The 25644-nt window shown below is 43.7% G+C and overlaps 1 protein-coding gene across 2 annotated transcripts in view; it reads left to right on the forward strand.

Moving 5' to 3' along the window:
- RNF2 (ring finger protein 2) overlaps positions 1–25644 on the forward strand; it is a 51953-nt gene that overhangs the window by 15954 nt on the left and 10355 nt on the right. Inside the window, exons 1-4 of one of the 2 annotated variants that reach the window (XM_074961137.1) lie at positions 14179–14197; positions 23093–23181; positions 23521–23681; positions 25290–25505. In XM_074961137.1, coding sequence (XP_074817238.1) covers positions 23095–23181; positions 23521–23681; positions 25290–25505 — 464 coding nt within the window. In that variant the 5' untranslated portion in view covers positions 14179–14197; positions 23093–23094. Of the gene's footprint in view, positions 1–14178; positions 14198–23092; positions 23182–23520; positions 23682–25289; positions 25506–25644 lie in introns of those variants that run through there. The other variant, XM_074961136.1, reaches the window with a different exon arrangement.

The following is a 25644-nucleotide window of genomic DNA, read 5'->3' on the forward strand; positions in this document are numbered from 1 at the left end:
GGACTTTTTCTCTTCTTCATAGCATTCAGTTACTTTTGCAAGAGGTTTACCTCTGTCTTCACAATGTCTATATCACATCCATAGTGTTCTATGAGTGGTTTTAATTTTAGAAAGTTAATTAAGTTTTCATACTTTGGGTGAAGGCAATTGACACCATCAAGAACAAATTTTATTTTCAGAACATCTTATCTGAAGTTCTCTCCAGTAATTTAATCAATCTCTGACATAAAGGAGTTTGTCCTGAAGTCTCCTTTATCTGTTCTTCAGTTGAAATGTATTCCTGAAGTTTTTTAAGCAACTTTTGTGCATAACTGTTGTAAAGGGGCTAGCCGGGGCTTGACCCTCTCCGGGGCGGCGGGGAGCCACACCGGCTCGCTACACACAGTTGACTTTGGGGAATTTGTCCGGCCACCGGAGTCTCCCTTGGCAACCCTTGCGGTAACTGGAATGAGCACCATAGGCCCGGGCCCTGAGTCAGGGCAGGGCACCAAATAGTCAGTAGCTCAGGCCCTCAGGCTGGGACAGAGCAAACAGTTCAAGATTAGGCAGGCCCAGGCCCTGGGGTCAGGGCGGGGCAACAGACAGTAAGTAGCTTAGGCCCTCAAGCAGAGGCTGAGCAACACAGCATATGTGAATTAGCCCAGGCCTCCAAGGACCTGGAAGAGGGGGAGGCTGCCACCCACGAGTTGAGTGGCAGGGGGGACGCAGGCCCTCCCACTCCACTGCGTCCCAGCCCGGGGCCCTAGCAGCGGCAAATGACCCGCTGCTGGGTCAGTGGGGATCCTGACCGCAACACACTGACATGGGTTCTGGCAGAGTTACAGCCAGACTAGGGTCGGCTGTCCCCGGGCTACTTCCTAACTCCCCTCCTTCTGGAACCTGGGTCACCGCGGTGTTCTCTGGGAGGTCCAGCACCATGGGTTCCCCTGGATGGTGGGCACAGGGCAGGTCCGGCAACTCCCCTGGATAGCGGGCACAGGGCAGGTCCGGCAACTCCCCTGGATAGTGGGCGGAGGGCAGGTCAGGCCAGTCTTGGCCTGTCTGGGGCTGCGCGGTTTTACCAGTCTCTGGCTAGGCTGGCTGCGTCTGGCCTCCCCCGTGGCCGCTCTTCAGTGAGCTCTGAGGGCCTGCCTTTCTACTTCCGGGTCGCCACCTGTCCCTCTGAGGGGTGGGCCCAGAGCTTCCTGGCTCCGCTCACTCTGGTGTCTGGAGGGGCTCGACCCTCTCTGGGGTGGCAGGGAGCCACACTGCCTCACTATGCTGTGTGTTCCCAAAACTTTAGATGGCTTCAAATCATTTTCTGAAGCAGTGGTAATGGCTTTGCTCCATATTTCATCAACTGCCTCTTCCAAATTTCTCATGTTCAGAAATTCACTGATTGGGGTGTCCACAGATAAGCATGCCTGAGAAAAGTCACACTCAACTGCTTGCAGGTAGTCAGATAGAACTTTAAGCAGTTAAATAATTTTTGTTAACATGCAAAGGAGAACAGCAAAGTCAGTCTAATACTGAACTAAAGACCTCATGAACCCATTGCCCTGTCATCTCTTGATATATCTCGAGATATTATAGCAAATGACACAAGAATGGATGAAATTGCCTTTTTTCACAGCATTACAAGCGGAAACTTGGTATGCCCATTGAGTGTCACAGAGCTTCTTCAATGCCAAGACTTTATTTTTGGGTTGTACTTTCTTAATGGCTGTCAATTTAGTGTGTAAAGCTGACCAAAGAGAAAAGTGTACAATGTCTCCAGAATAGTGAAAAAATCCAGTGCATGTTTGTTTCCTCTGCATACATAAACAATAACTAAATTGAGCCTGTGGTTGAAACAATGAACACCATTGTAATACAGTTCTGCATATCAGTACCACACCGTGACAGTGTATTCTTCACATCGTGAAAGAGAGTGCATCAAGTGACTTGACAAGATGGAAGCCAAAAAATCTTTCATACACTGTGCTATGCAAATAATATCTCAACATAACTGACACTTGTTCAACTTTGCTAATGTCTTTAGTTTCATTAAGCATTACAGAGAAAACATTAGTCTCTTTCACTTCTTGGCTTATGCATTAATGGTTGGTTTTTTTTTTTTTTTTTTGACAGAATGTGAATGATTTAATTTTGTGTTGATGAATGGGTATATTTTGCATTGCGTGGTCCACTTTCAATTTTCTTTCTTACCAATACTCAAGTATTTGGCTATTAGAGTCAGTAGCACCAGGAAGTTGTCGTTGCTGCTGCTGTCACTCTCCTTTTCCTCTTTAAGCAATCCCCTGGACTACAGTGAGTCGGAGGACATCTGCCATAACTTCAATATACATACAGTTCTCCTGCACTGAAGCAAAATATGCAACAGTAATTTTCAACTGAACTGAAAGACCATCACCTTTTGACTGAATGATTTTGAATTAAGTCCATACCACGTGACAGCTCTTGTGATTCTGTTTTCATGCTGTTGGAAACCTGCATCCTATGCCATAGCTTTTTTCCAATTTCTGAAGCCATTACCAATAAACACAAATTTTTGTACAGCAATAGGTGATGAAAGAAGTCTGCATGGGAAGCAGTAAGCTGCATTCATTATTTCACTGTATTTGACCCATAGATATAAACCGAACCTCTATTTTGAAACTTCTCCACTCATTCTTGTTTCATTTGAAGAGAAGATCTAACTGTGGTTGTTTTGGACCTTCAGATACAATTTGCACAGTATCACTTGGTTCCGGTGGAATCTTACTTCCTGGGCTTACTTTATTACAATGTGGGTTCTTTTCCAGTTTCCGTTCATGGTACCGTATTGCTCAGTCATTTCCTTCCACCTCTTTTTATTCTAATGAAGAATCTGATGCTGAATGTTCCACTTTCCATTCTTCTATGATACAGTCTTTTTCGTCATTATCTAAGGTACATAGTTTGGAGGTAATACTGGTAGAGGACTCTCCTACCGATCTTTACCCAGAATTAGGCCTATTCTTGAAGTTGAGGGTATGTCTTGGCAAATTTCAGAGAACTTGCTTTTCTTTGATGCATTTTGTTTGCTGAAAAGTTCTGAAATTGTCCGTGATCATTTGCTTGGCATTTAAAAAACTTTTTTTTTTTTTTTAAAAACTACGTCTGTTCAGAAATGGAGGCCTCGCAGGTAGGAGCCCGGGCCGGATCCCTCTTACAGGCCACTGTTTTAGACTAGTCTGGGCTAGACCTCCCAGGCTAGCTTCCTCTTCCTGCCTGAGTCCACACAGCTGGAAAAAGTTGGGATAGGGGAGACAAAGGGGGCAGCAGTGCCAGCCCATAGTCCAAGCCTGCAGGGGAGATTGCCTGGAAAAGGAAAGGATTCATGCACTGACCCCCTCCCCGACCCCCCGCTCCTCCCCCCTGCACAAAGGCTCTCCTGGCCCTATCCCGGCAGCTGGGGGTCTGGCCTGGTTATGATCAACCTTCTCTGGCTCCTGATATAAACACCGGGGTTTATGTCAGTATAACTGTGTTGCTCAGAGGTGGATTTTTCACACCCTCTGAGCCACGTAGTTATACCAATGTCAGTTTATAGTATAGACCTGGCCTTGGTTACGCTGGTGTATCCCCTGTATGCTGATCATTTCAGCAGGAATCTCCCTGCTCTCTGAGGTAATCACTGCTTGTATTTCACTAATAACTATCAAAGTCACAGCTCACACACTATAATAAGGGAACAAAATGCCTCTGCTTCTTTTCCACTTCTCTGATGTGGTGGGGTAGTGGGAAATATTTTTGTGGTGGGAGGCACCCACTACCCCTTGGTACTCTGTGGTGTCATTCCTGGTCCCATTGGTGCTAATGGAAACCCCTGTGGGCAACAGTGAAACGATCATCTCTTTCATTCTGTCTGCTGTCTTGGGAAATATATGGGCCTCAGCAACAGAGTTATTTAAGCAACCACTCCCTGTGGACTCCCACTGCTTCCTGAGCAGCCAGGAGGCTTGGCCTGGGGAATAAAAGATGAGCAGACACCTTTCTTTGCAGTAGCCAGGAGGCTCTGGGGTGAGGATGGAGGAAACAGTGAGAGAAAGCACCTTCTCCTTCTTTTCTATAATTGTATATAGTGTATTTCTGGTGGGGTGGGGAAGGTGACTAAGTTCATCAAAGCACTTGCTAGCAAGGGGGCTGGTCTATAAGATGGAGGGCCCACAAGTAGTGTCTAGGGACAACACCTTGGTAAGAATCCCACCACCTTCCCATTGCCCATCAGCATGACCTTGCCCATGGATATACTGGCGAGCCAGCCCCCACTTGCCTTTCATGTTGGCATCTAACTAGTAGATGTCTGGTGATTCCCAACTGTGCCGCCAGCCCTGTATCTACCCTGCCTTGCAGGGATAATGCAAAGATTAATTTGTCTCCAAAGGTCTTTGAGAATGGACAACATATGTAAGTGCTCAATCATTGTTTGACTTCTCTTGAGGCATGTAACTTCTATTTGAAGTTTCAACTTCAGAGGTTATATAATGAGTTGGTGCATTAATAGCCTTTTTAAATTAGCTTTGATTGCATTTTACAGATCTTAGTCTTCTTGAACCTATCACACCAGTTAATTTATACACAATTATTTTAAACAATGACTTTACATAACTGTTACTAGTTACTAATCATATCTTCAAGAATCATAAGCATGCATAAAGAACCATACTTCTGTTACTAGGACAATGATTAAATGATGGAGTCTTCTCTTTCTAATGTCTTCATAAATTATATTCTAGATGTAGTTTTGAGGTGTTCTGCTGATGCAGAGATAATGACTAAAAGCTGTTTCTATGGTAAAAATATGTTCTTTGTATGTAATCTTGAAGTGCCTTTCATAAGTGTAACTACTTTGTTGAATTTTTGAACAGTAAAATAACAGTTGAAGTTAAAGGGTATTGGAACACAGTTGCAAAACAGTGGCAAAATAGCCTATATCAGGGGTGGGTAAAGTATAGCCCATGGGCCGGATCCGGCTTGCCAGCTGTTTTAAGCCAGCCCTCGAGCTCCTGCTGGGAGTGGGGTCTGGGGCTTGCCCTGCTCCAGCGCTCCAGCTGGGGAGCAGGGTAGAGGGCCGTTCCATGTGGCTCCCGGAAGCTGTGGCTTGGCCCCCCTCTGGTGCTCCAATATGAGCTGCAGGGGCAGTGCCTGTGGATGGGGCAGTGGGCAGAGCCGTCTGGCCTCACTTCTGTGTAGGAGCCGGAGAAGGGACATGCCGCTGCTTCTGGGAGCTGCTTGAGGTAAGTGCCTCCCAGAGCCTGCACCCCTGAGCTTCTCCCCACGCCCCAACCCCCTGCCCCAGCTCTGATGTCCCTCCCACCCTCCGAACCCCTCGATCCCAGCCCGGAGCACCCTCCTGCACTCCAAACCCCTCATCCCCAGCCCCATCCCAGAGCCTGCAGCCCCAGCCTTGATCCCCCTCCCGCCCCCGAACCCTTTGGTCCCAGCCCAGTGTCTTCAACTATACCCCAAATTCCTCATCCCCAGGCCCACCCCAGAGCCCGCACCCCCAACCAGAGCCCTCACCCCCCGCACTCCTACTCCCCAGCCTGGAGTCCCCTCCCGCACCCTGAACTCCTCATTTCTGGCCCCGCCCCAGAGCCTGCACCCTCAGCCAGAGCCCTCATTCCCTCCCGCACCCCAACCCCAATTTTCTGAGCATTCATGGCCCACCATACAATTTCTATTCCCCGATGTGGCCCTCGGGCCAAAAAGTTTGCCCACCCCTGGCCTATATGCTTTTCTAGGGTGGCTGTTGTTAATGAGATGACCTAAGGGGGCTCTGTGTGTGTGTGTGTATGTTTGTATGTACATACATACACAGGTTTTTGTTTGTCCTCTTGTTATTAAACCAATGGAAGAATTAGTTGTGTGTGTGTGTGTGTGAGAGAGAGAGAGAGAATGGGAAAGGTGCTATTAAAGATATATATTTTAATAGGTTGTATTTGTGTAGTTTAAAGTGGTAAAATAAATGTCGCAAAACTTGATGACAGAAATAAGATACCTAGCTCTTTGTAAATCACTCCGCAACTGATAATTCCACAAATTACTTTTTCTAAGAATATAGTCTTATTTGAACACATTGTGTAACTACATATTTGACAGGAAAGACTATAGAGATGTACAATGCGTACATTTAACTTCTGAAAAGTTGTGTTTGGTCTTTACAATCCAAATGCTATGTCCCTGCTGAGTCCATTGGTTGAATTATATGACCGCTTTGTCATAAAGATAGCTATCACTCTAATCTCCAAAATGCTTTCTTAGTAATGGCATAGAAAACATTCTTTTGTCTTGTCTGGTTAAAGGAAACCCACTGGTAACCATTTTCAGCACAAACTTCCTAATGTAGCCAGGGTTGTATTGTGCATGCATGTGGACGGATGGGGAAACAATGCCCTTTTCGGGATTCTGCATCTTTTAACAAACCACTTTTTAGGGAAATGGAGTTGTATGAATGGCACTAAGCAATTATTAGATGCTGCAACCAGTTGCCATTGCAAACCCTTGACCTTTTTGTCACTTTTTGGGCAGTGCACCCAAGTGCAGGTTGTATCCATAGCTAGCTAACCCCTTCGCCTATTGTGGCCAACCTGAAGCTCTGGAGCCACATGTGGCTCTTCAGAAGTCAATATAGGCACCGACTTAGGGGCTGGAGCTACAGGCACCAACTTTCCAATGTGCTGGGGGGTGCTCACTGCTCAACCTCTGGCTCTGCCACAGGCCCTGCCCCCACTCCATCCCTTCCCATCTCCTCCCCTGAGTTTGCCGTGCCCTCGCTCCCACCGAGCCTCCTGCATGCCACAAAACAGCTGATCGGGAGGTGGGGGAGGGAGAGGGAGGTGCTGATTGGCGGGGCTGCTGGTGGGTGGGAGGCGCTGGGAGTAGTTTGGGGGGAACTGATAAGGGGCTGCTGATGTATTACTGTGGCTCTCTAGCAATGTACATTGGTAAGTTCTGGCTCCTTCTCAGGCTCAGGTTGGCCACCCCGTAGCCATTTAAAAATTTTCTGGCCATGGCCAGAGATTAGTCATATGGTATTAATTCAGTCTTTTAAAATCATATTGTCTTAGGGTACGTCTACAGTATGAAATTATTTCGAAATTATTCTATTTGAATTTTCGGAAGCAATTTTACACATTTGGTCTTGTGTGTCCCCACGAAAGCGCGTGTATTCGGCTGAGTGCGTCATTAGTACCAAGGCTAGCATCGAATGTCCGAGCGGTGCACTGGGCGTAGCTATCCCACAGTTCCAGCAGTCCCCGCCGCCCATTGGAATTCTGGGTTAAGCTCCCAGTGGATGATGGGGAAAAACATTATTGCGAATGTTTCTGGGTGTGTGTCATCAGTCGCTCCTCCTGTCGTGAAAGCTACGGCAGACAGTCGTTTTGCGCCTTTTTGGCATGCAGACGCCAAACTGCTTTCAGCAGATGGTGCAGTACGGTGCACCGCTGCTCTCCTGCTACTGTGAATCCACCTCGCATTATCTCTAGTCTTTCTATGTAATCTCTATAAGTATCTACTCTTTCTCTTCCTCATCGACTGCTTCCGCTGCCAACTCTGCTCGGCCATCGTGAACCGAGCAGCACAGCTTCTACCTCCAACTCTGCTCTCCTGCTCTTGCCGCGCTACCGAGCTTCTCCATGTTATCTGTCCTGGGCTCCCGCCTCCGTGAAAGCTACAGAAGACAACCATTTCCTGCCTTTTTTCGGCTATCGTGAACCGAACGGCACCTCTTCCGCTGTCACTCTGCTCTCCTACGTTTTGTGCCCTTTTTCCAGGATTACCCATGCAGGCGCCATAGCGCGGCAAGCATGGAGCCCGCTCAGATCTCCGCTGCAGTTTTGACCATTGCAAATACCTCGTGCATTATCCAGCAGTATGTGCGGTACCTGCAAAACCAGGCAAGGAAGCGATAACAGCGTGATTACGATAGTGATGAGGACATGGACACAGACGTTCCTAGAAGCACGGCATGTGGTGATTGGGAGATCATGGTGGCGTTGGGCCAGGTTCATGCTGTGGAACGCCGATTCTGGGCCCGGGAAACAAGCACAGACTGGTGGGACCGCATAGTGTTTCAGGTATGGGATGATTCCCAGTGGCTGCAAAACTTTCTTATGCGTAGGGCCACTTTCATGGAACTTTGTGACTTGCTGTCCTCTGCCCTGAAGCGCAAAGACACCAAAATGAGAGCAGCCCTCACAGTTGAGAAGCGAGTGGCCATAGCCCTGTGGAAGCTTGCAACGCCTGATAGCTACCGGTCAGTCGGGAATCAGTTTGGAGTGGGCAAATCTACTGTGGGGGCTGCTGTGGTGCAAGTAGCCAACGCAATCATTGACCAGCTGCTATCAAGGGTAGTGACTTTGGGAAATGTGCAGACCATTGTGGATGGCTTTAATGCGCTGGGGTTCCCTGACTGCGGCGGGGCGATTGACGGAACGCATACCCCTATCTTGGCCCCGGCATACTGGGGCAGCCAGTACATAAACTGCAAGGGGTAATTTTCCATGGTGCTGCAAGCACTGGTGGATCACAAGGAACAGTTCACTGACATCAGTGTGGGATGGCTGGGAAAGGTGCATGACGCTCGCATCTTCAGAAACTCTGGTTTGTTTGAACAGCTGCAGGAAGGAACTTACTTCCCAGACCAGAAAATTACTGTTGGGGATGTTGAAATGCCTATAGTTATCCTCAGGGACCCAGCCTACCCCTTAATGCCATGGCTCATGAAGCCGTACACAGGCACCCTGGACAGTAGTAAGGAGCAGTTCAACTGTAGGCTGAGCAAGTGCAGAATGGTGGTAGAATGTGCTTTTGGACATTTGAAAGCTCGCTGGCGCAGTGTACTAACTCGGTTAGATCTCAGCACAACCAATATTCCAATTGTAATTGCTGCTTGTTGTGTGCTCCACAATATCTGTGAGAGTAAGGGGGAGACGTTTATGGCAGGGTGGGAGGTTGAGGCAATTTCGCACAGCCAGACAACAGGGCGATTAGAAGAGTGCATCAGGGCACGCTGCGCATCAGATAAGCTTTGAAAGCTAGTTTCGTGATTGCCCAGAGTACGGTGTGACAGTTGTTTGTTTCTCTTAAAGTTATCTGCCCCCTATATATATATGAAAGGAAATAATGTCACAATTGTTTAAAACCCGTTCTTTATTTGTTGCACAACACATTGAGAGAAATCAGAAGGTAGATTGGGGGAGGGGGGGTATTGGGGGAGGGGGGTGGAGGAGGAGAGAAGGACAAGTCCAGAAACCAAATAAAAATTTTGGATATGCCAGCTTTCTGCTAGCTTGTGCAATCCTCTGGGGTTGAGTCTGTGGGTCCCCGTAGCCTCCCCCCCCCCCCGCCCCATGTTCTTGGGTGTCTGGGTGAGGAGGCTATGGAACTTGTGGGGGAGGGAGAGCAGTTATAGAGGGGCTGCAGCGGCAGTCTGTGGTCTTGTTGCCTTTCCTGCATTAGATCCACCGTGCAGCAGAGCATGTCAGTTTGCTCCCCCATGAGCTTGACCATAGCATCCTGCCTGCTCTCATCGCGTGCGTCCCTCCTCTCTTCGTGTTCATTTAACGTTTTACGGGACTCTGCAATTGTTTGCCTCCATGTATTCATCTGGTCCCTATCAGTGCGAGAGGACTGCATGAGCTCGGCGAACATGTCGTCCTGAGTTCGTTTTTTCCGCCTTCTAACCTGGACCAGCCTCTGGGATGGAGTAGATAGGGGCCGTGTTGAAACATTTGCACCTGCGGGAGGAGAAAAAGGGAGGATAGTATTTTGAACGATACGTTTTAGAGAATAAAGGGGACACTTTCTCAGCAAAACAGGTAATTCATAGTACACAGCACATGTTCTTTCTGTACAAGGTCACATTTTGCTTCTTATACTGAAGTGCCTGTCACTTTGGTATGAGTAAGCCATCACACGCGGCTGGGCAACAGAATTCAGCTTGCAGGCAGCCATGGTAAGCCCTAGGGGCACACGGGGTTCTGCTGCTTCTGCATTCATTTTAATGCTTTCAAATTGCCAGGCCCCCTTTCCCATAGTACGCAATGCCTGGTGGGTTTGCCATATAAAAGGAGGGCCTGCAGGCTCTCTGGGGTGATCGCTTCACACAACACCTCCCTCCCCACACCCACCGTGTGGCTCTGATGAGGCTCTGAGCAGGGATGAGCCCTTTAAACTAAACGCGAACAGCCCAGCATGGCTGGGTTTCCCCCCACTGTGTGGCTCCGATCAGGCTCTCACTCACCAGAAGTGCCTTCTCCAGCGTCATGGTCCGGGAGCCTGCATTTGGAGTGGGGGGAGGCTATTGGGTCCAGCATTAAGAATAGTTCCTGGCTAGGGGGGAAAACGGATTTTCCGCTTGCCGCCTGTGCACTGTCGTCGTCCTCCTCCTCTTCGTCTTCCAATAACTCATCCTCCTCGCTCTGTACAACTTCCCCCTTGCAGGTGTGCACGGACAGTGGTGGGGTGGTGGTGGCGTCACCCCCCATAATTGCATGCAGCTCACGGTAGAAGCGGCATGTATGGGGCTGTGACCCAGAGTGCCCGTTCGCCTCCCTGGCTTTTTGGTACGTTTGCCTGAGCTCCTTGATTTTTGTACAACACTGCTCTGTGTCCCTGGAGTAGTCTCTTTCTGTCATGGCTCTGGAGACTTTAGCGTACATATTTGCATTTCTTTTCTTGGCACATACTTCTGCCATAACAGATTCGTCTTCCCAACGGGTTACCTCCCGTTTGGACCATGCTGGAACTTGTCTGTGAATCCGGGACTGTGTGGTCTCTTGTGATGGTGGACTCTTCATGGTCGCCTGTGATGGTGGACTGTGCTGATGGTGACCAAACAGGAAATGAAATTTAAAAGTTCCTGGGGCTTTTACTGCCTACCTGGCTAGTGCATCGGAGTTGAGAGTGTTGTCCAGAGCGGTCACGGGAGCATTCTGGGGTAGTTCCCGGAGGCCAATAACGTCAAATTGGGTCCACAGTACCTGTAACCCAGAACTGCCATCTCGATTTTAGCGCTACTCCACTTGCCGAGATGGAGTACAGAAATCTGATTAAAGAGTCCTTTAAATCGAAAATAACGGTTTGGTTGTGTGGACGGAATCAGTTTTATTTTGAATTAACTCGGCTAATTCCGAAATAAGCGCGTACTGTAGACTAGGCCTAAGATAAACCTTGGTGGCCTTCCCTACGTTAGCACACTGAGCAATGCCACCAACAGTGAAACTGTACTGCTAGAAGCGTGCTGAGGAGAGCTTTTAAAAAAAAAATAAAAAATTACTAATGTTGACAAAGCTGCTGGGACTGAGGTGGTCTCCTATGTTAAGAGGAATATTTGTAAAGGATGACAAAGAATTTATTGCATTTAGAAGAGTGGTACGTTCATAGCGCTGAGTAAGTGTATTGGTTTAAAGTTACATGTTAGAAGTCAAAACATTCCAGTGCAGTTTGGTTACCATGGCTGACCATAGAATCCCAACCTGTCACATGGAATACTGCACATCATACACAATGTGTATTCAACAGAAGTTTTATATTTGGACACTCATGGAGTTCTGAATTTCTGTTGCTTTGTCTACCAGCAGCTACTTCTCTAGTGAATGTGCCTCTTAGAATCATAGAATTCTGACCTTAAACATAGGGGTTTAAGGTCAGAAGGGACCATTATGATCTTCTAGTCTGACCTCCTGCACGACGCATGCCACAGAATCTCACCCACCCACTCGAGTAACAAACCTCTGAGCTATTGAAGTCCTCAAATCGTGGTTTAAAGACTTCAAGGTGCAGAGATTCCTCCAGCAAGTGACCCGTGCCCCACGCTGCAGAGGAAGGCAAAAAAACCCCAGGGCCTCTGCCAAACTGCCCTGGAGGAAAATTCCTTTCTGACCCCACATATGGCGATCAGCTAAACCCTGAGCATGTGGGCAAGACTCACCAGCCAGACATCCAGGAAAGAATTCTCTGTAGTAACTCAGATCCCACGCTATCTGACATCCCATCACAGGCCATTGGGCATATCTACTGCTAATAGTTGAAGATCAATTAATTGCCAAAATTAGGCTATCCCATCATATCATCCCTTCTATAAACTTATGAAGCTTAGTTGTGAAGCCAGATATGTCTTTTGCCCCCACTACTTCCCTTGGAAGGCAGTTCCAGAACTTCACTCCTCTCTGATGGTTAAAAACCTTCATCTAATTTCAAGTCTAAACTTCCTGATGGCCAGTTTATATCCACTTGTTCTTGTGTCCACATTGGTACTGAGCTTAAATAATTCTTCTCCCTCCGTGGTATTTATCCCTCTGATATATTTATAGAGAGCAATCCTATCTCCCCTCAGCTTCTTTAGCTTAGGCTAAACAAGCCAAGCTCTTTAAGTCTCCTTTCATAACACAGGTTTTCCATTCCTCGGATCATCCTAGTAGCCTTTCTCTGGACCTGTTCCAGTTTGAATTCATCTTTCTTAAACATGGGAGACCAGAACTGCACACAGTATTCCAGGTGAGGTCTCACCAGTGCCTTGTATAACGGTACTAACACCTCCTTATCTCTATTGGAAATACCTCTCCTGATGCATCCCAAGACTGCATTAGCTTTTTTCACAGCCATATCACATTGGCAGCTCATAGTCATCCTGTGATCAACCAATACTCCAAGGTCCTTCTCCTCCTCTGTTACTTCCAAGTGATGCATCCCCAGTTTATAACAAAAATTCTTGTTCTTAATCCCTAAATGCATGACCTTGCACTTTCCACTATTAAATTCCATCCTATTACTATTACTCCAGTTTACAAGGTCATCCAGATCTTCCTGTATGATATCCCAGTCCTTCTCTCTATTGGCAGTACCTCCCAGCTTTCTGTCATCCGCAAACTTTATTAGCACATTCCCGCTTTTTGTGCCAACATCAGCAATAAAAAGATTGGTCCCAAAACCAATCCCTGAGGAACCTCCACTAGTAACCTCCTTCCAGCCTGACAGTTCACCTTTCAGTGTAACCCGTTGTAGTCTCTCCTTTGACCAGTTCCTTCTCCTCCTTTCAGTTTTCATATTGATCCCCATCCTTTCCAATTTAGCTAATAATTCCCCATGTGGAACCATATCAAATGCCTTACTGAAACCGAGGTAAATTAGATCCACTGTGTTTCCTTTGTCTAATAAATCTGTTACCTTCTCAAAGAAGGAGATCATGTTGGTTTGACATAGAATCATAGAATATCAGGGTTGGAAGGGACATCTGGAGGTCATCTAGTCCAACCCCCTGCTCAAAGCAGGACCAGTCCCCAATTTTTGCCCCCAATCCCTAAATGGCCCCCTCACGGATTGCACTCACAACCCTGGGTTTAGCAGGTCAATGCTCAAACCACTGAGCTATCCCTCCCCCCAATCTACCTTTTGTAAAACCATGTTGTATTTTGTCCCAATTACCATTAACCTCAGTGTCCTTAACTACTTTCTCCTTCAACATCCGATGAAGTGAGCTGTAGCTCACGAAAGCTTATGCTCTAATAAATTTGTTAGTCTCTAAGGTGCCACAAGTACTCCTTTTCTTTTTCCTCCAACTTTGGTAGCTTCCATAATCATGGTTTAATGTCGGTGTCTCACAATATGATTCCACATCTCAAATCCCTGGGAGTCATTTTAATAAAATGTTAGGATGGATGTCAAATCATTTATCTTGCTATCTAGTTGCTCTAGTTTGAGAGACTGGAGCCTGAAATCTTGCAACTGAGGGGTGATCTGGACTACACAATGTTACTGTGTTGGAACATGATTGTGAAGAATCATATTAGTTTACATGATTAGTCCTAGTCTATGCTGACTAACATACTCCTCACTTTGTCAGCTAAGTATGACCAAACATCTTAGCTGATGTGGTTCTGAACACAATTTACAAACACAGTAAAACTTTGTAGTGAAGACAAGCTCCAACAGTCAGTGCATATTCGTTTAATCATAGTGCTAAATGGGAACTTTGACAGTTGGGGTTACTTTATGTGAAAGGTTTTCAGTTGATCCAAATTGGAAGGAAGGTTTTTGGGACCCATTTGAAACTTGGTCTGTACTTCTCTTTGCTGACTTTTTTAATGCTAAAACTCAATTTTCTTTGATTCAGTAGAACTTGATTCACCGTACTTTATATGACATCAAATTCTGGTACTGGAAGAGAGAAGCTGACCTACTGAATAAAGTAAGCTTTAGTTTGTTTATTTTCCCTTAAGTTTGTTGGGCTCTGTTAACTTGTATTAAAAAGCGCCAAGTCCCCCACTGAGATCAGGATCTCATTGTGGTAGGCAAAATACAAACATAGCAAAAGATAGTTTGTGCTCCAAAGAGTTAACTATCTAAACCAGGGGTAGACAACCTATGGCATGCGTCCCAAGGGTGGCACACGAGCTGATTTTCAGTGGCACTCACACTGCCTGGGTCCTGGCCACCGGTCTGGGGGGCTCCGCATTTTAATTTAATTTTAAATGAAGTTTCTTAAACATTTTAAAAACCTTATTTACTTTACATACAACAATAGTTTAGTTATATATTATAGACTTATAGAAAGAGACCTTCTGAAAACGTTAAAATGTATTACTGGCACGTGAAACCTTAAATTAGAGCGAATAAATGAAGACTCGACACACCACTTCTGAAAGGTTGCTGACCCCTGATCTAAACAGACAAGACATACAAAGGTTGTGGGAATGGAGGTACAAAGATGTGAAGTGACCTTGCCAAAATCACAGAAAAAGTTAGTGGCAGAAACAGGACCAGAACCCTGGTCCCCTGACTCGCAGTCCGGGACTCCAGTTATTTGACACAGTACCTCCCAACACTATGCTGCGATCCTGGAAGGAAAGCACTGTGGAACAACTATTATCTATCTGAAATCTCCTCTTGTGTCAGATAAACAGTACCACACTGCAAAAATCCATCAACTGCATGTAAAATAATATTGGTCTGCCAATCCCATGAGAACAAATTCTCTCATAAAACTTCTGATGCATCCGGGCAAAAATGGAATGGGAACAACCTTTATTTGTTTGTTTTTTTGCTTGAAACCTTTTCTTTGGGATGGGGGTGGGGTGCAGTATTTTAGCAATTTTAACTCTAGTCCCAGCCGGGAACTAATTATCTGACTATTTTGAATTGGGTATAGGTTTGGGTGAAAGTCTTATTGTATCCAAACTTACACTCTATCCCTAATAGAATGAAACTACAGTATCAGTCCAAGAGAGTAAAATGAAATAAATTGTCTTGTTAATTAAAGTTTATTCCTATTAAGCTTCCAGAGCAAGTAGACTCAGATACTGCTTTTAATGGAAGATTCTCCCAATTTTTAAAAATAAAGCTATATTGAAGACTTGTTTTCCAAAAGAAGGCCTACTTTTTTTCTTCATTTGAATGTTCAAATATCTAATTTTAATTTTTGTTCTGAATAAACAATTGCTGGTTTGTATTTTAATGCTGCTTTTTGTTTTTATGTAATTAATAATAATAATAAACCTTTCAAAAAGGAGGTGATTATGCTTAATTATTTACCTAAGTGTACTTCACTGCAGGCCTTGGAAAATGTGCTTGGCATTGGCAAGCAGGAATCTTACTCTGGTTAGAGGGAGTGGAGAATTTCTACAGAAAATGAGCTGCGAACAGTAGAAGTAATAACTCCACTCACGCATACGTATGTGAAGATAAAACTTCCAAAATGTAAAGCGATATAGTGCTGTTTGCTTAGTCTGTAGGTTGCTCTTTAGGTTCTAGCTGGATAAATTTGATTCTTTTGTATTCTATAACCAAACTTTATCCAGCTAGAACTGAGAGCATTTCTGAAGGTCCTTTAAAATAACAGCAACCTTCTTTTGAAATAAGTGCTGTAGTGATGCAAGGAAATGTTGGCAAAATGCTCAGAAATATTCTAAACTGGCATATACGTTCAGGGAATCTCTAATGGCTATAGATGGGACTCTAGAGGGGGAGGGCTCTGAATTACTAGTTACAATTCTTTTGCAGGTGTCTGTCTGGTGGGTTTTGCCCATGTGCTCGGGGTCTAACAAACAGCTATATTAGGGGTCAGGAAGGAATATTCCCCCAGGTCAGATTCACAGAGACTCAGGGTTTTTTTTGCCTTCCTCTGCAGCGTGTAGCATGGGTCACTTGCTAGTTTGAACTAGAGTAAATGATGGATTCTCAATTACTTTACGTCTTTAAATCAAGATTTGGGTACTTCAGTAACTCAGCCAGAGGTTATGGGCCTATTACAGGAGTGTGTGGGTGAAGTTCTCTGGCCTGCAATGTACAGAAGAACAGACTAGATGACCATGATGGACCTTTCTGGCCCTAAAGTCTACCTAAATGATTGTAATCTCATAACAGGTTCTCTTCCCTCCCCGCCCCCACTGTTCTGCCTTTTATGGTATTTGGTAAAAGAGGTAGAGGAGGCAACCAGGCAAATCTCACTAACAGATGGTATAGTATTTAAACAGACATTAGTTTGTATTCTACTGTCAATTTCACCATTTGATAATGGTCAAGTTTTGTGTTATAGATATTCTGTGGGAAATGTTGTGCAAAGGAGGGGCAGCATTCCTTTTCCTTTGCCCGTAAAGAGCAGTAAATATTGTGTGTTGGTTTAGATGTGCTGGGATCATGTATAGAAAAAAGAAATGAATGCCATATCAAATTGGGGGACAGGAAATGAAAATTAAACAGGCTTCCAGCACTACTTGTTCTCAAATTACTAATCCCTTCTTCTGGATTTTGGGTTTACTGGAGTCAGCTGTTGCATGAATACCACTATCAAAGCCTACTCTGTAATTTAAAAAGTTTATACTTACAGCTGCCCTGAGTTTGAAGTCTGAGCCATTCAGAATGGTTGCAGGTGTTCTAGTTTGAGTAGCAGCTGTGTGGGTAGCAGATGGAATACCCCAGGTCGGGGTTCCAGGGGGGTGTCTGTGCGGATTTGATCTTGTGCTTTTTCAGGGAGTTTCTTGAGCAAATGCTGTAGTTTCTTTTGGTAACCCTCCGTGGGATCAGAGGGTAATGGCTTGTAGAATGTGGTGTTGGAGAGCTGCCGAGCAGCCTCTTGTTCATCTTCCGACCTATTCATGATGACGACAGCACCTCCTTTGTCAGCCTTTTCGATTACGATGTCAGAGTTGTTTCTGAGGCTGTGGATGGCATTGTGTTCTGCATGGCTGAGGTTATGGGGCAAGTGATGCTGCTTTTCCACAATTTCAGCCCGTGCACGTCAGCGGAAGCACTCTGTGTAGAAGTCCAGTCTGTTGTTTCGACCTTCAGGAGGAGTCCACCTAGAATCCTTCTTTTTGTAGTGTTGGTAGGAAGGTTTCTGTGGATTAGTATGTTGTTCAGAGGTGTGTTGGAAATATTCCCTGAGTCGGAGACGTCGAAAATAGGAATCTAGGTCACCACAGAACTGTATCATGTTCGTGGGGGTGGAGGGGCAGAAGGAGAGGCCCCGAGATAGGACAGATTCTTCTGCTGGGCTAAGAGTATAGTTGGATAGATTAACCATATTGCTGGGTGGGTTGAGGGAACCATTGCTGTGGCCTCTTGTGGCATGTAGTAGTTCAGATAGTTTAGTGTCCTTTTTCTTTTGTAGAGAAGCAAAGTGTGTGTTGTAAATGTCTTGTCTAGTTTTTGTAAAGTCCAGTCATGAGGAAGTTTGTGTGGAAGGTTGTTTTTTTATGAGAGTATCCAGTTTTGAGAGCTCATTCTTAATCTTTCCCTGTTTGCTGTAGAGGATGTTGATCAGGTGGTTCCGCAGTTTCTTTGAGAGCATGTGGCACAAGCTGTCAGCATAGTCTGTGTGGTATGTAGATTGTAATGGATTTTTTACCTTCAGTCCTTTTGGTACGATGTCTGTCTGTTTGCATTTGGAAAGGAAGATGTCTGTCTGTATCTGTACGAGTTTTTTCATGAAGTTGATAGATTTCCACTCCATACGGCTAAATGCAGTGCCTTGCATAATGACAGGTTTCAGAGTAGCAGCCGTGTTAGTCTGTATTCACAAAAAGAAAAGGAGTACTCGTGGCACCTTAGAGACTAACCAATTTATTTGAGCATGAGCTTTCATGAGCTGCAGCTCACTTCATCGGATGCATTCAGTGGAAAATATAGTGAGGAGATTTATATACACACACAACATGAAAAAATGGGTGTTGTCATACACACTGTAAGGAGAGTGATCACTTAAGATGAGGTATTACCAGCAGGAGAGCGCAGGGGCGGGGGGGGAAGAAAACCTTTTGTAGTGATAATCAAGGTGGGCCATTTCCAGCAGTGAACAAGAAGATCTGAGGAACAGTGTGGGGGGGAATAAACCTGGGGAAATAGCTTTACTTTGTGTAATGACTCATCCACTCCCAGTCTCTATTCAAGCCTGAGTTAACTGTATCCAGTTTGCAAATTAATTCCAATTCAGCAGTCTCTCGTTGGAGTCTGTTTTTTGAAGTCTTTTTGTTGTAATATTGCGACTTTTAGGTCAGAGATCGGGTGACCAGAGAGATTGAAGTGTTCTCCGACTGGTTTATGAATGTTATAATTCTTGACGTCTGAGGTGTTCTAGTGACTCTGACGTCAGTAATGAGCAGATAGGAGTCAGAAGGATATCTATGTAAATCATATCCCTTGTTATTAGTTACTCTGAAAAGTAGTAGTAGTTACAGGAGTGGTGGGTGAAATTCTGTGGCCTGCGTTGTGCAGGAGGTCAGACTAGATGATCATAATGGTCCCTTCTGACCTAAATATCTGTCTATCTATGAATCTCAGATGATTGATCTGCTTACTCAAATTTGACTTTCTCTTCCCCTCACAGCCTTCCCTTCTTACAATTTTGTCAAAAGCACATGCTTTTTGTTAATTTTAGTTTGAAAAATCCTGCCTATATGTGAAACTGTGGTACCCAGATACTATGGTGATGGTATTTGAGAATTGCATATGAGTTTATTAAAAAGCAAAACAAAAGTGTAACAAGCATGTGGGAGGCTATTTAAACTCGGAACATTATTGAGGGTGCTAGTTCAAAGGTGACTTGCAAAGGAAAGGAGGTGCCCTTTTTTCTTTAATGGAACTTTTCAGTTGTTTTCTGTCACTTCATAAACGGCTTCTCTTCTGCCCCCATCCCACCACCCCGATGCCACTCCCCCAATATATATTTTTTGTTTTTTGCACTTGAAATTCAGGCCTTAGTTTATTCTCTCTTCTTGGTAGGATTTTTATCATAAGTAAAAAGAGTGAAAACTGAGAAGGAAAACAGGTTTTTATTCAGAGTGTAAACAAAATGATATTTTTTTTTAATTCAGGTGGATGGGGTGGAAAGGAAAGGCAGAAGGATCTTTGTAAAAGATTGGATACCTCAGCCCTTTCAAATAAGATCTGAGGAAGTTCTCTAGCTTTCCAGGGAGTCTTCCAGCAAAACCACAACAGATGAGATCAGGCTAACGTTCTTGATATTTTCAGTGAAAAAACAAGCTGGAAAAAAATGTGCTGGCCACCTCTTTTTTTTTTTTTTTTTTTTTTAACTAAAACACAAAATAAGAAAGGGTGCAAACCAATTTTGAAGGCCATGTTTGAGAGTAGGCAAAATTGGTAAAGATCAAAAACCCGTCTCTTCAGGAGTGGGAAAGGTGCTAGTATCTCTCCAATAGGAAACTACTAGTCCTAAACCCGGGGTCAATGTCATCCCATCACAGAGATTCTCAACAATCACCACCTTGTCTCTCCCTAGTTTTTTGTGTATGAGGAGAGGTACAAGTGTGAGGAAGTTCTCGTTAGCTGACCCTTTTCAGTCTGGCTTTAGAACTGGGAACACAAACTGCCTGGGCCTCCTGTATGGAGAACCGTTAGGAAAATATCCATTGTAGCTGTGGCAGTTGCCTCTACTGTAAGCCACACAGAGGTGCTACAATTCCTGTTTGGGTAGATGGAGTTGCACTCCAGGTGCTCTTGGATTCCCATGTAGCAGCAGAAACCATGTCTTTCTCCAACAACCAAACCCACCTTTTCTTGGCAAAGAGGTAACAGCATTTCCTTTTAGACACGGCTCTCAGTTAGCCAGGCCTCTGTCACCTCCAGACTAAATTATTGAAACATTCTCAATCTCTCTAGCAATCTAATCATGAAGGCTTCTCAGACACCTCGGCTATGCAGAACATGGCTGCTTGCTTACTCAGTGGTGTCTCATATATGTAGCATGTTACACCTGTGCACCATAATCTGCATTGACCTTCATTTTTGGGTACAATTTAAAATGCTGGTCATCATCTACAAAGACCTTTATGGTTTGGGCCCTGGCTACACTAGACATTGCCTCTCTCCTTATTCACCACCCTGGCAGTTGAGATCAGCTTGATTGCTCTTACAGACAGACCCTAGCTAAAGTTTTGTCTATCAGGCAGCTGGGAATACCTAACAAAGGCTCTTGATTCTGGACTATGCGTTCCTTGTTGGTCCAAGAGAGCCCCAGGTTTAATGACATTCAGGTCACAGTGCAAGGATTACTATTGTTTAGGCTTTGGTATGGTGGTCCACAGCTATTGTACTTGAAGCATGAATTAATTCAAGGAAATTTTGTGGCCTGTTTTACACAGGAGGTCAGAAGAAATGAACACACTGGCGATAAAAATCTATGAACCTATGAAAGTCTGTTGTGAGCTCAGTTTAGCACTCTAGAAGTTTAAGATGGAAAGCTATTTCGGGACAGGAACTCTTATTCCTCTGTTTGTACAGTGTGTAGCACAATGGAGCCCTGATGTGCCTGAGTTTGAAGACACTACAGTGATATAAATGTTAATAATATGCTTACTGTTCACATTAGGTCTCCCCATCCTGTGAGTAACTTGCACCATTGCTGCAGCATCAGCGCAGCTCTGTCAGCACACTCAGTAGTGAGGGTAGAAGTCTGAACAAGCTGCTGGCTATGTGTGTGCACGTGTGTGCTCTGTTAAATAAATCTTCAGGACCCTGACGCTACAGTCAAATGGTTGGCTGGATTCTGAGTTTGTGTTCATTTTGCAGGTTACAGTCTGCAGTTAGCTATTAGCAGCGTGTCAATTTCGGTAGTCTGTTAGGGCACTAAATGGATGTCTTATTTCTTTGATCCATGCAGAGAAACATGTCCCTTGTGCCATAGAAAATAGCTTTTTATGCTACTAAAACAGGAGTTGACAGCCTAAATCCATCATCATTATTTTCCCAATTCTTCTGCCATCTCTCCAACCCCAAATTATTATTTAGGTGTAATACTTGGCTTGCTGAGAACTAGTCTTCATTTGACCATTCCTTTTCAGTAGTAACAGATGTGCTCCAAGCACCACGGCCAAGATTAAGATGAACAGGCATAGTAGTAAACTGTGCTGCTTCTTTTATCTCTTCCTTCCCATCCCCCCTACCCTCCTCAAAAAAGTTACTTAAGCCTGTTCAACCTCCCTTGGAGCAGAGGAGTTGACATTTCTCATCTGGTAATTACTGTCTGTTATACACTTGGTAGTCATACAAAAATAGGATCTGCAACTTGGCTACATGTTGGGATGGTTTGGAAGTGCACATTTAGATTTTTTTTTTTTAAGTGAACTGAAAAAACTTCATTTTTTCCTCTTCTAGTACAGATATTTGCAATTGTAATTTTGCATCATACTGTATTCTCCTAATTCAGAAATAGCCATGCATACACTCTCCCAAAATAACTTTCCAGATTACTCCACGTTCTTTTTGGAGAGTGTTCCTTCCTCCCCTCCTGCCCCCTGTAATTAACTATTTTCTGTCCAGAAACCGTTTTGCATTCCTTTTTACATTATTTTGATCTTTACAGTTTGCATAAGGCTAAAGTGAGACTTTCTCCGGTGTGGCTATAATTGCAGTATGAATGTCTACTGGTTAAAAACTCAGGGACTGATTGGGAGTTAGATGACTTGGGTTCTACTCCTAAATCTGGCACTTGACTCCAGTTTGCAATGTTGTGCAAGCCATGTAAATGTCTCTGTCCCGCCGCTTCCCCCTTTGTGAAAAGGAGGTATCCCTTCACCTGTTTTACTGTGGACTCATGACCATGTGAAGCATTTTGAAAACCTTGGGTGGATAATGCTACGGAAATGCAAAGTCTTAAATTATTTTCATTCATCTTTTATGCTCAACTTTTTTTCAAGTATGCATTGTTGGAGAGAGAGTTGGCTTAACACCCCTCCCCCAATTAATATAAGAAATAAGGAGAGAAACTAGAGTAGTGATAGTAGTGGTTTAGGCATATTGCTTATCTGAGACTTATCATTTCTGATGCTGATTCTCCTCATGCTTTCACCACTGTAAATCAGAAGTAATTCTGGTGAACCCAATGGAATTACACTGGTGTGAGAAGAATTGGGCTCATAATTGAAACAAAAAGCTAGAAACATACTTTCTAAATGCCCCCAAACCCAGCTAGTCTGTCTTCATGCATCAATATTTTTTTAAAACTTGTTAGGAATGAAAACCACCTGTAAGGATTTGAGGGGAAAGGAGAAGGTGGGCGTATAGATTGTTCCCATAGGAACACTCACATCAGAGGGAAGAGTTAAGGTTGTCTGCATGTAACTTTAGCGACTGCCCATTCCCTTAGCAAGTCAATCCTACTCAACCACAGTGTGTGTTTTAAATGTCTTTTGGATATGTATTTGATAGGGTGATGTGTGCAGGTCTTATGCTGTATTTCCTAGGTTTTGTGGTTTTGTTTTACGTTACTGTCCCTTAGCAACCTTAACTGACTTTCATGATGTGGGTGTTTGAATAACACCCTTAGTGTCACTTGTACTATTCCAGTTACATGAGTGGGATTGCACGTCTCCATTAGAGAGTGGCATTTGGTGCTTATTCTGGCTTTTCTTCATCCTGTAGGAACCATTTTTCTCATTTCTTCCTTCTTAGAATAGAAGTTGCAAACGCATCTGCAGGGAATCTGGGCATTGCTGTTTCTGTGAAAATGCTGAACCAGCACTACCATTTAAAGAAGAGGGGAATCTGCTTCTAGCTTCAGTTAAACACACTTAAGCTTTTGTTTTATGATTGTTTATGTAATTTTTTCCCCTCTTCTCTTTTTTCCTAGCCATGTCTCAGGCTGTGCAGACCAATGGAACTCAACCTTTAAGCAAAACATGGGAGCTCAGTTTATATGAATTACAGAGAACACCTCAGGTAATACAGGTTAAGAAGCTAATTTCATGCAAGGCACTGCCATAAAAATAGAGTGTAATACCTTTTCTTATATAAATCATAGGACAGTTTAATTTTGTTAAGTATTTTTTGTAAGATGCTTGGTAAAATCTCTAATTTCATATTTAAAATCGTAACACATTGAAAAACAAAATAAACAATCCAACAGTTACAAATATAAAATGATGTACCTTAGTTTGCTTTTATTTTAAAGTGTTTTCTACAGTGTAGTGTATCTCTAATAATTTTCTTACAAAGATTACATTATTTCTATGTAAATAACTCCATTAATATGATTTCACTTTAATATTTGACCATTAGGAAGCAATAACTGATGGCCTGGAAATAGTGGTGTCACCTAGAAGCCTGCACAGTGAACTGATGTGTCCCATTTGTTTGGATATGTTGAAAAACACCATGACAACAAAGGAATGCTTGCATCGTTTCTGTGCTGACTGTATCATTACAGCTCTCAGGAGTGGGTATGTAAGAAATAATGTATACCTAAGAATCCTACCTTATTGCAGGGTGAGGGGGATGGTGGTCAAGAATCAAAATGATACAATGAGGCCCCTTTGAAGCCCCATGTGTTCAGAGATACGCAAACACACCACTACTAGATTGCAAGGAACCAAAGAACATTGCATCCAGTACCTAATGTGTGTACTCCCATGTAATTTCACTGTTTAAATGTTTGTTCTCTTGTGGCAGTCCAGGTATTAGGAGGAAGTATGCCCATTTCCTTATATACACCAATGTAGAAAAAAGAAATCATGGTTTAAGGAACAGAAAAAAATCCTCCTTTCTTAAGCTAGCTAGGTCTAGTAACGACAAATCTTAGTACAAGCATTAACTAAACTGTCTCAGTGGAATCTTACCAAATGAATATGTAAATGTATAGAGTACAAGATTCCCTAATGTATGGAACATGTATTTATTTTGTATTTAAAACAAATCCAATGATACAAGTATCAAACCTATGAGAATAACAATGACAGTATGATAATCATAATGACCGGTGTTGAGATGTCACATCCGATCCCCTTACTATTTTATTTGTGCCTTAGTTTAATCAGAATGCCAGTGATTAAACCAGATACATGTTTTTCAACCTTTTTTCATTTGCGGACCCCTAAAATTTTTTGAATAGGGGTCCGGACCCTCTTGGAAATCTTAGACATAGTCTGCAATTCCCATGGGTCCATGGACAACAAGTTTAAAACTGCTGAGCTAGAGAAAGTAGAAAATGGGCAATGTGCACTACTCTGCAAAAATTAACCCTCCTGTCTTAGACAATAAAAACTATGCATGTTTAAATAGATTGTTCTAATCTCATGTCCAGCAAAACGATTCCTGTGTGTCATGAAATAGAAACAAAAAATTTGTCAAGGGATATTTTCAGTCATTATTGAATGAACTGGAACATGCAATAGAAAAGGGTATATTGGTCTCCATTTTGTAATTTAATTAGAAGTTAGAGTAGTAAGAATGTCAATGAATGAACACTGTCTGACACAAATATGGTCGCCACCATGGAGCTCTTGCTTTCACTGGGGGGAAGACGTGTTCTTAATGTGAATTAACCAAGTCAAAGTAAAATCCTAGTGAAGAGAAGACAGTTGGTAGTTTTCACATGATTTAGCAGGTCAAGCTAAAAAGTAGGATTCTTCATAGTTTTTAACTTGATTTACGAATTCAGGTGAAAGCTATGAACTGTCTTGTCTTGACTAGGATGCTAATTTGAGTTGTGTAAAAGATATTTTTATTAATTAAGACACAATTTGAGAGGCTAAGGGAAAGAACCTGTTTGCGAAGAAAAGCAAGACACTTGAATCCTTAAATGTAAATATAAGCTGTGATCACTGCAGACTTCTCAGTAAGAATAAAAACTAACTCTCACTTAGGGGAGGGAGTGTAATAACTACTGTCAAATGCTTAGGCAGAGGGGGATCTATTCCTAGACAATACTAAGAGGACGTTGGCTGTACAGTCAATGTCATAGGGAAAGCATGAACTGCATCATGACAGGGAACTCTGGATTACAGCCATGAAGAACATTCATTGTCCCCTTTCTTTTTTTGTTGGTTTAGAAACAAAGAGTGTCCCACGTGTCGTAAAAAGCTTGTTTCTAAAAGATCACTGAGACCAGATCCGAATTTTGATGCCCTCATCAGTAAAATTTATCCAAGTCGTGATGAATATGAGGCTCATCAAGAGAGAGTTCTAGCAAGGATCAGTAAGCACAATAACCAGCAAGCTCTGAGCCACAGCATTGAGGAGGGATTAAAGATTCAAGCAATGAACAGGTATGGGGCTCTGAAGGTGGGTTGTTTGTGTTATTGTAACATTAACTTAAAATTCAAAGCAAACTAAACCATAAAAACTTCTTTGAGTGCTTGCTCATGTAGATTCAGTTCGAAGGTGTGCGCACGCCCATATGTGCAG

This window comes from Natator depressus, chromosome 8, assembly GCF_965152275.1.
Source record: "Natator depressus isolate rNatDep1 chromosome 8, rNatDep2.hap1, whole genome shotgun sequence".
NCBI classification, from domain to species: Eukaryota; Metazoa; Chordata; order Testudines; family Cheloniidae; genus Natator; species Natator depressus.